Source organism: Eumetopias jubatus, unplaced genomic scaffold (genome assembly GCF_037043125.1).
Source record: "Eumetopias jubatus isolate StellerSeaLion01/CBP00866 unplaced genomic scaffold, mEumJub1_p1.0 scaffold_190, whole genome shotgun sequence".
Lineage (NCBI taxonomy): Eukaryota > Metazoa > Chordata > Mammalia > Carnivora > Otariidae > Eumetopias > Eumetopias jubatus.
This window is the reverse complement of record NW_028274996.1, coordinates 181,537-192,515: the sequence shown is the minus strand read 5'-3', so window position 1 is coordinate 192,515 and position 10,979 is coordinate 181,537. Positions and strand designations below refer to the sequence as shown.

Here is a 10,979-nt window from a genome sequence, read left to right as displayed (position 1 = left end):
AGGAGGGCCCCGCATCAGCTGTCATGGTGAGCAAAAGCAGGGCTGTGAGAAGGCTCATCCCTGGGATGGGGCAGCGCTGAGATCCTGGCCTAGGAAGGCTGTCTCTGTGTGCTTTCCTCAATGGCAGGGTGGAGATAAGACAGGTGACACATTTATGTGACATTTCCAACCACGAGCCCTGGATCCTTTTTTGTGTCCTGGGAAGTGTCAGCTTTTTAATGATCTCTCTGGACCCCTGGGGAGCTATTTACAGGGAAAATACCTTTTATCCTCAAATTCTCCATGTGCCATGAAGAAGCTGGTGGCTTACTTTTCACAACTACTGGATGATAGTTTATGTTCTTTTCTGAGTTTGGTGGGTAAAGTTTTCTTAGGGAGAGAGGGAGGGAGGGAGGTAGATGATAGATAGATGATGATAGATAGATGATATAGATAAAAATGGTTAATTTGGGTTTCTTATTTATAGTCAGGAATTATTCTATTAAAAGGATCCATTTTCTACTTAAAAGGTAAATGAGTGTTTACATCTTACATATTCCTACTAATAATTAACACATTTTGCTTTTGCTTTGGACCACAATTATAGCCTCTCAAATGTGGCACAATCCTCTCAGTTCAATTTCCTAAGTGCAGCCTTGGAAAGTAAGACAATGTGTCCTTTTGTCTGCCTATGTTTTTCAGCATACTTCCTATTGGTATAAAAGTGTAAAAAGCATTTGGTAAATATTCTACACATAGTATAAACATATTCATCGAGTTCTGAGGAGAAGTTTTCAAAGTTCATCACTTGTTTGTTTCTAGAATAATTGGGCTGATATAGAAGGTACAGCTCAGAATGCACTGGAAACCATTTAAAGACAACCTTGCTGTCAAAAATCACAATTGCCTAGAAATATTTATGTCTCACAATGTTAGTAATTACTTTTTCAGGAACCATAGTCCAAATCAACCCTTTACTGACCTGACCTGACTTTCTCCCCAAGAAGACATGAAATGGTCTACGGGTATCTGAATAGGGGGACTCAATGTCTCTACTCATCAGGGAAATATAAATCAAAACCACAATGACATATGCAACCTGTTAGGATGGCTCTTATACCAAAGACAAGAGCTAATGAGTATTTATGAGGATGTGAACAAAGGGGAACACTTGTACACTGACAGTACAACCATCGTGGAAAACAGATGAAGTTCCTCAAAAAATTAAAAATGTAACTACCTCATGATCTAGCAATTCCACTTCTGGGTATATATGTGAAGGAAATAAAAACAGAGACTTGAAGAGATACCTGCAATCCCTTGATCACCGCGGCATTACTCAAAATGGTGAAGAAAGGAAGACAACCTAAGGATCTGTCAACCGATGACTGGAGATATGTGTACTTCCACATGTGTGCACGCTACGTGTAGCACTGCGGTAGCAGCCTGGGGGAACTCAGCGGGACTTCCGTTCCAGAGCTCACAGCGAGCACTCTGTTCCCCTCGAGGTGTAGTGTTCTCTCATCCAGGGGGAGTCAAAACTCCCCCTGCAGTGCAGCATTTGACAGTTGAGCACTGTGGTAACTGTCTGGGGGCAGGGCACCTTTCTGTCCCCAAAAGTACTCCCGTACGTGCGGCGTTACGTCATCACATGGGCAATATGATGTCATGGGATGGCCTTTCCGTTGAGTTCGGCTGGGAACATTTTAAATGAAATTGCATAAGCCTTATAAAATACCAATATCTTGATCAATCAATATTTCAATGCAGGCCGTATTATCTATTCCCGAGTCCTTTCCTTGCTCCCATTTTATTCTTATTTGTTTACCTGAATAATTGGTAATATTCTTCTTGTTTTCACTCCGATTTCTCATTGTGGGAACTGTCCAAACAGGGCTGTGAAAATTATCAGAGAAATATCATTGGCAGATCCAGCTTAGAAGCGCCTGACTCCCGAGTACGGTGCAACTGATAGGAAGATGGGCCTTCAGTCCCTTTATTTTTTGCAAATTCATATTGATTTCACCTTGGGGTTCAGACTGAGGCTGGATGCTTGCTTCCTAGACTGTCTTGAAAGCATAAGCAGTCCTAGAGTTGTATGAGTTAATTATTAACCCAGCTTCATGTGGTTGTTGGCTATGTTCCTTACTTATGGTTTATGCTCCTCTCACAGCACCATGTATGATTGATCATTAACCCTGCTTTTTCCACTCTCTACACCCGTTTGCACATTAATCATAGAACCCTGATGGAGACCAGATGGTAACACCTGTCTTGAAATTATCTGATGCACGCCAGCGTAGCAGATCCTGGATGGCACTGCATTGTTTGGAAGAATACATACCTTTGGGTTGTTTTAAAGCTCCCCCCACCCAAGGCTTCAAGAAGCCCATTAGCTTCCGCTCATGTATCCCTCTCCTTCCCCAGTCACTACATATATACAGTTCCCAGATCCAACAGAGCAAGGCAGCTTTGGGAACAAAGAGCAAGGCGCATCACGTGCATGGACAAGTTTGAGTCTGGAACAAGACTCGGTGGCTGGCCTACTGCAAGGAAGCTGTGCTTGCCTGGTGGGCTAGTAGATGGCTGGACTCCAAGATTGGAGGGCTAGCCTAGAGCCTGAGGCTGTAACCTCTTTGTGCTAATTCTCCCTCTGCCTTGCCTTGAGAATGGGCTCTGCTGTGTACAATCTTCTCCTTTTAAGGAGATGGTGATAATCCCAGTAAGTGCTAATTGCCCTGAAAAGGGTGTCACAAGGGCACTGGTTAGTAGAGGAAGCTGCAGAAAAGGAGGTGGGCTGACTGGCTGTCAGACTCAGGTCTTGGCTCCCTCCTTCCCACCCTCCCTCCCCTCTCTTGCCTTCCTTATCCATGAAGCTTTTCTGAAGCTGCAGCTCTGCTTGACCCGGAGCACAGCCCATGTGGGCCCGTGTTTACCTCCCGAGGACTCAGAGAGTGATGCGGGAGACAAACAGTGCCCAAATGCGCGACATGACGTGTTGCCACAGCCATGGTGCATCTATGTGTGTGGAGGGGATGAAGGGGTGCTCGAGGAAGAGTTGTCATCTGCGAGGGGCCATGTGCTCAGTTTACTCTGAAATCATCAGAGAATTTAGGGTTGAATAGGCCCCAGCACAAGTGTTTACTCATGGTGTCTAAGTCACAGACCTTCAAATAAGGCTTAGGGAAGCGAGACAGTCTTCCACGGAAATATTTATTAAACAATGAAAATATTCATCGAATGCGTCAGTTGATAGGAGATGAGACAAACCTATTCCCTACAACGCAGAAAATGAGAGGCTGCCCAAGTCCCGGCTTTCCCAGAGAGGACCATGCTAGCTCAGGCTGCGCGGGGATGCCAAGGCTCTGCCGATGTGGAACTGGGGGTTCGGTCCTCTAGGGTCTGGTCAGCAGTCTCCCTCTTCCCTGAGGAGGCTTTGGAAGAACAAGCACGGAAGAAGGAAGAGAACACTCAGCATGCGTTGTGCACTCAGTCCACTGGAGCGTGCGGCGACAAAATCTTCCAGGTCTGAAAAAATAATCCAGGTGAGAAAGGGGTCAGCCCATACTGAGCTTCAGTGTTGACTCTCCGTGGTGGAAGGAAACAGGCTGCCCACAGGAAAGGATTAAGGCCCTGCTGGCAGTCATTTCTTGGATAGAAACTCACAGGATCCTGCTTTAGTCAGCTTTGGTTAGACCAAGTCAGCCTTGCCCGCGGGGGTCCACAAATTGGGACTGTGAGTGCCATATGGTGTCCCTCTCGGGAGGCCCATGGTCACCCACTGAGCTCAGAGAGACAATATTAGAACTTCCACTATACATTTATAGAAAATGTAAAACTAAGCCTTACAATATTTACTGTACTTCTTAGAATCTACTGAATCAATTGTTCTATGGCCATTAACTCACCTCCTACCAAAAAGGAAACTCTGCCTCCAGGGGATGACTTACTGTGACCTAGGATTTGTATCACATCCTTATCAAAAGGCCTTTTTTAGACTTGGTCAAACACAGCACAGATTTTTATCGTGTGTATTAGTCCTGTGCAAATGTGAGAAAGAAGATGTAAGTAAAATTAAGTCTGCACCTGCTCTGCATGACCACTGTCTCACACCACTGAATGCGGAACATACTCAAGTATTTTTACTGGAGGGGAGTGGGAAATTAAAACAGATAAAAGGATGAAGACCACCCTGAATGAGGAGAACGCCATATTTCAACGTGGGGTCCAGAACCAGCATTCCTAAAACTCTCCAATTTGCAGATACCTCTGGGAGCCAGACGCCTTCCTCTCCTGCCATGACACCCAGAGAATCTTACCCATTGCAATGGCACCTAGCGTGGGAGACTGTCCCTGGAGGGCAGGACAAAGGGTCTCTCTCTCTCCCACACAGCATGTTGTTGCTGGCTGGGGCCATGACCCTGGAGGGCCACCTCTCCCATAGGCCGAATAGGCTGGTTCTGGCCCTATGATGGTTGTTTCCTTGTTTGGGTTGGTTGGTGTCAGACATACCGTTTTTAAAACTGAGTTGGAAGCATGAGGTGAGGCTTGAGCTGACCCCAACCTGACATTCACATTCCCTGTTTACCTCTGAAGGCACTTGAGTTTGCTACTTCACCCTGTCAGTACTTAGACTCTAAATTTTGGAACACTAAACTGGTTCTTGAAGCTAATGAAGTACTTAATTTTGGGGGGCTAACCACCCCATGGTATAATGAGTTTTTGGCCTGGCTCAACACTAAGCTTCCTGTCTGCTGGAAGCCTGTTTTTTGTTTGTTGTTTTTTTTTTTTTAACCATAATTAACTTAATGCCCCTCAATTAGTGGATATTGTTCACAAACTATAAAACACATTTCAGGAAACTTGCATATAATGTTAGATTATGAAATAATTTTTGAAACCTCACTATATTGACTTGAACACTGCTAATGGGGATGAGAATAAAATAATAATTATTTTGTGCATCATATATAACAGGTGAAGTCCTTTTCATCTTAACAAATCAATGGGGTAAATATTCAGCTCTAATTTTGCAGTTGAAGAGACTGAAACACAAGCAAGTTATTCAACCTTTCATCAAAATCATAAGGATTATAACAAGTATTTTGGGGGATTTGAACAAGTATTTTGGAGGGATTTTTCCAATGCTTTTTCTATTATCCTACACTGTCTCTTTAAATGCAAAATTAACAAATGTAAATGAAGAAAATAGTAGAGGTAATGAGAGTTGCCTGCCTCAAGCATATCGTTTAGAATACTCAAAATGGTTTCTTTTGAAAGCAATCTAATAATAGGTAAGGGCTTATATGGTGTTTCTTCTTTGGAGCTGTATTTGGAACTAACTGGTCAAAGACAATCCGTTCAATATTTATTGAGAATATTATTCACAAAACACCATTTACAACATGTAACAGGAAAATGACAAAATAGCTCACAGCAACAAACAAGATTATTTGGCATTCAGTTTATCCTTCAACATCTCTGTGAGAGGGTAGAGGGCAGGTTGAGAAACTAATAGCGTTCTTCTGAATCAGAATGGAAAACCATGCCCTTGAAAAGACATTCTATTTGGCATTGAGAAAGCCTGTCATTCTTGGACCCACAGAGCATCAGGTCAAGAAGGACCTTAGGAGGTCCCATGGCCTTCAGGTCCCTGGAGGTGCTGGTGGGTCATGATTTTGTAGTATGATGTTATCTACTGGCGACTCACCCATTCACAGGTATCCTTGATTCACCTCTTTTCCTTATATTATGAACATAATTTTCCATTCTATCTTCCATATGTTCTTCAAAATCCTCATAACACCCCGTTAAAGGATTTACAACACCTATAGATTTAGAATATGGCCCTATTTTCAATATTCAAAATAACACTATCAAAAATATCTTTAGTTTGTATTGATAATTATTCCTATAGGAAGAGTACAGAAATGGCACAGTAGTTGAGATTCACATTCTGAACCTTATGCACCGTTGGTGGGAATGTAAACTGGTGCAGCCACTCTGGAAACAGGTACGGGGGTTTTCAAAAAATTATTAATAGAACTCCGCATGATCCAGCAATTCCCTCTCTGGGCATTTATCCAAAGGAAATAAACATACTAACTCAAAAATATATATGCACCTTTGTGTTCACTGCATATTTTTTACAATAGCCAAAACATGGAAGCAACCTAAGTGAACACTGATGGATGAATGGACAAAGAACATATATGATATAAATAAAATGAATGTGACATAAGTGTGGATAAAAGAAAATATATGATAGATAACACAAACACACACAATGGAATATTTGTCAGCCACATAAAAGAAGGAAATCTTGCCATTTGTGACAACACGGATGGACCTTGAGGGCGTTCTGCTAAATTAAATAGATGGAACAGAGAAAGACAAATACCATAAGCTTCACATCTGGAATCTTAAGTAAAAACAACACAACTCACAGATACAAGAAGTTTGGTGACTGCCGAAGGTGAGGGTTGGTAGGTGGGCAAAGTGGGTGAAGATCCAAGATCAAAAGGTACAAATTTCCAGTTTCAAAATAAATAACTCATGGGGATGTAATGTACAGCATGTTGACTAAAGTTAATAAATCTATATTTGAAAGTTAGTAAGATTGTAGATCTTAAAAGTTCTCATCACGAGAAAGAAAACCATAACTATGGAAGGTGATGGATATTAACTAGACTTAGTGTGGTGATCATTTCACAACGTACAGAAATGCCGAGTCATTATGTTATACACCTGAAACTAATATGCTGTTATATGTAGATTATATCGCAATTAAAAAAAGTGTTTGATGTACTTCAGGGATGTCCTCATGTAGAGCATAAATGGTAGCCATTTTATTCAGAGTAATATTCTTACTATTCATAGAATAATATTAATTATATCAATATGCTATGGTATGTTCCTTGGCAGTATTTTTAAATAATTAAATGTTATAAAATGTATTATTTCTCAATTTGACAATTAGCCTTTTGTGATTATCTCTTAAAGAAACATCAGATCCTGTTTATTAGCGGTAGGCGTTAACTCCTCTAAGCCTCGGTTTCCTCAAATATAAAAAGTACGATAATACCTATTTCATGGGCTTAAGAGAATCAAACGGGATAAGGTGGAGACAGGGCCTGAACTATACTGAGAGCCATCATCATTCTCATCACCATCCCTCCTGTCATCATAACCTCCGTCAGCAAGCCAGCAGGGTCATCCGCCCTGAGGAAGGAAGGTCCAACAGTACAAAAGTGCTCCTGTCCTCTCGGCACCTGACAAATTACTGTGAAACATGACTATTTTGTTTAGCTGTGATGAGCAGAAGTCACATGGAGGAGCCACTGTCCCAGTCCTTGGCAGACAGCAGTCCCAGCCTTGGAGGTCTCCAAGGATAGAAAACAGTAAGCAGAGGGTCTGGAATCTGGTCCCTGCCCTGTTGCTTCTGAACCCAAGCTGGCCTTGCACAGGAGACTGCAAATGCCCACAGCTAGCCCCGGCCCCACATTCCTGCTGGGAGCGCCAAGGGCATGTAGGAAATGACTTCACCTGTAGGACCACACAGGTGCCACTTGCCATCCCGATGCCTGTTCCCTAACTTGTGTCCTTCTTCTTCTGAGCCACAAAAGGAGCAGCCAGTGAATCAGGGGCATAAGCCCGGCAAACAGAAGGAGCAGGGTGCTTTGGGAAACCCGGTGGGCAGGAGACAGGGAGGACAACCCGCAACATCGTGCAATGCTGTACTATCATCTCTCTCTCCCTACTGGCACTGGCCACACCACGCACAGCTGCATGAGAAGGGAGGGGCAGGAAGGGGGGGTTGATGGGCTGTACCTTCATTTAGCATCTCTTGACAGCTCATCCTCCCCAAGGTTGCAGCACAGGGAGGGAGGGGCAGGAAGGTGGGCTGGAAGCTGAGCAGTCATTAAGTGCGCTCCTCCACTACTGGGCCCACCAGGAAGGCAGGGGCAGGAGGCTGGATTGGAGGGTCCACCCCCAGTAGTGGTGCCCCTCCCCTGCAGTCCTGACAGTGGACAAAGGGGTGGGGGGTGCTGTTGAAGGGCTGTGATATCAGGAAGTACATCCCCTTCAACTGTGGGATTTGGCCAGGGTCGAAGAAGGTGGACGGAGGAACAGAAAAGGGGGTCTGGGAGCTTTGACTGCTCACTGCACAGCCAAGGCCCCCAGGGCTGATGAAGAGGCTGAAGGGATGTGCCTTCATTCACTGTGCTTCTCACTGGAGTCCAGGCAGAGCATGCTGAAGAGGGGAAAGGGTGCAGGATGTGGGATGGAAAGACTGTGCTTCCTTTTCCTAAGTCTGTTTTCTGACCCAGGAAATTCATGTTCCTGAGTTTAACAAGGGAAACATGTGCCTTGAGTTTGCTCCCTGCTCAGAATTCTCACAAATGAGTGTTCACCCCATGTGTTCTCCACACCCTCCTGGCTTTTCCTATGCCTGGCAGGTCTGAGGGTGGTTACAAGGTGCCTTCCTTCTCTGGGAGCACTGCCTGGTTGGCTCTAAAGGGCGGCGCCTGGCCATCCACGCCTGTCCCTGTCCTGCTCCAGTGCCCTCCTCATTTCAAAGTTAAGGAGACGGTGTTGGCGTGGTGTCACTGGAGATTGAGTGGGCAACCTCTCTGCCAGGCTGGCTCTGCTTACCAGCTGCTGTGCTCCCCAAAGTCTGCTCACTCAAAGGCCACTGTTTGGAAAACACATTTAAACCCAGCAATCGGGGCAGAGTAAACTTAGGAATCACTCTAAATAATAATGATAACATGCTATGTGATTCACAACCAGTGTGACTTTCCTAAGTGATCAATCAACCCAGCTTCTCATTTCTGTGTCGCCTGGCATAGCTACATCTCTGCGGATTGGAAGGTACCAAGGAGCAATGCCCGGCGTGCGGGGACTGTGTGCTCAGGACGCGATCCTCTTACCGCAGCTGCCGGGCGTCTGCTGGGGGAGACAGTGCAGAGCTGCGAACACACACCTGCAAAGGCGGCAGCGGTGGAGGGTCCAGGCTCCGTGCATCAGGGCGCCGCATTCCCTGAGCGGACAGAGAGGCACCATCGGCGGGATCGCCCCGCCCGGCCCCCCGCCCTTCGTGTCCGCTCCCCTCCACGCCCCGCCCCGCCCCGCGCGTGCTCAGCGCCTGCGCCCATCCACTCTCCTCCCCCAACCTCTACCCCGGCGCCCCCCGCCGCGCCCGCTCCCCTCCACAAGGTCAAGCGCCCCTTCTCCCCCCGGCCAACTCTCAGCCCGCTCCCGCAGGCGCGCACCTCTGCCTCTGGTCGTGCTCGCAATAACGGCCGGTGAAGTGGGCGGGGCATACGCAGAAGCTGCCCAGGACGCAGGTGCCGCCATTCCTGCAGCAGCGCAGCGGCGGGGGCGCGCCTGTTGGGGGGACCTCTGGGTGTTGGCGCCGGCTGCCTCCTGGCCCTTCGCGGGAGACTCCCCCCGAGAGGGCCTCATGAGCCTCCCCGGAGAGGCCCTAAAGTTTACCTCCCTGCCCATGTGTGTTTGCTCAGGTAAACCCTACTTGTTAATTTAAGGATTCAAAACAAACTGCCAGGGGTCCTGGAGGGTCAGGATCTGGCTCAAGGACCCTGCAAGTCAGATTTTCTCTCTTCCTTCCATTCATATGTTAAAGTCAGGCTGTGACTTTCCTGGACAGTGATTAAAACCAGGCCTTCAGGGCAGGGACCACCCACAGGTTTTGAGGACTACAGAAAACCCTCCCAACCCCTTGTCCCTGCCAGAGGAACATGACACCACCACCCCCCCCCCCAAGCCAGAGACGTGGGGTCTGGAGCCTGAGAGTCTGCAATAAGCCAATCAAGGGTCCGCTTTTCACTTCGGGTGCAATAGTTGCTTGAATATCTTTAAATCACACTCCTCTAGACCTGAGCAAATGCAACCTCATACCGATGAAAGGGCACAACTTGTTTTCACAGCAGAGGAGCACCTCACTCGGACATACTTTTCACTTTATAGTATATCATCATGTGAAGATGATAAAATGAGCTCTGTTGGGGCTTTCATTTTATCCTTAATGTATTCCAAGTTGTTCTCCGATCCTAAACTGGGAGGCCAGTGACGGAGATGACCACAAAGCTTTTCGGGGGACAAGGCGACTTACCACCTTGGAAAGCCCTGAGGTAGGGACTTGAATCCTGGGGCCGCCAGCCATCCATGCTTCCATTCCCCTCTCCAAAATTATTCAGCATCCAGTTGAGTGTTTTCTGCTGGAGCTTCTGTGCTGTAGCATTGTTGATTTCTTCTCTGTTACCCTTATGTTTCTCTCCTTGATAACCTTTTGAAAACATTGAAAGTATGAGACTGATGATGACTAAACAATAAATATACAATAAAAAGGGAGTATAAATAAAATGCTTCTTACTGTTGTCTCCCAAGTGGATGATGTGTAATGCCAAACTGACAAAAAACAGAAGCCTAGAATGTTTAAAGAAAAATTTTGAAGTTTAAAATATTAAAAGTAAAAGTAGAAATGTACATATGCTTAAAATGTAAAGCAATCATATATAAACATAAGTATATACAATATGTAATGTATAATAAATATTATGCCATCATTTTGTAACTTGTAGATGTAACTTAATTAATGTTGTCGTGACTTAGATTTTGAGACCAAGGAAGTGTGCATGTCCCTTAATGAGAAGGAACATTTGTGCATGCACTGCAGTTTATTCTGGAGGCTTTTGAATGCCCCTCTTGGCCCTCAGATCTGGATGATGTGTGTCCTTACCTAACAGGGTGTCTCTGGGTCATTTCCCGCTGACGCGTCTGGTGTAAGCGTCTCTTTCTCTCTTCAGTACATTGAAGATCAATTTCCAAGGAAGTGGAGATCTGTTTCCAAGGAAGTCGAGTCTTACCACGTTTTGTATTTGAAGGGATCTTTACTCCAGGTCCTGGAATAACTGCATTAGGACATAAGACGGATAGGGAAAGAAGATATAGATCTTTCCTACCATTCTCTAGGCCGT

General features: G+C 45.6%; 1 protein-coding gene across 1 annotated transcript; it reads right to left on the bottom strand.

The window, feature by feature from the left end:
* Nucleotides 1-3,385: 3,385 nt before the first annotated feature.
* On the bottom strand, nucleotides 3,386-10,764 carry LOC148161320 (cryptic protein-like). The gene is made up of 6 exons (XM_088020815.1): nucleotides 10,742-10,764; nucleotides 10,376-10,428; nucleotides 10,115-10,288; nucleotides 9,255-9,369; nucleotides 8,913-9,022; nucleotides 3,386-3,507 (listed from the first exon to the last, which is right to left on the bottom strand). The coding sequence occupies exons 1-6, from the start codon at nucleotides 10,762-10,764 to the stop codon at nucleotides 3,386-3,388; spliced, it is 597 nt and encodes a 198-aa protein (XP_087876941.1).
* Between the last annotated feature and the right edge of the window lie 215 nt (nucleotides 10,765-10,979).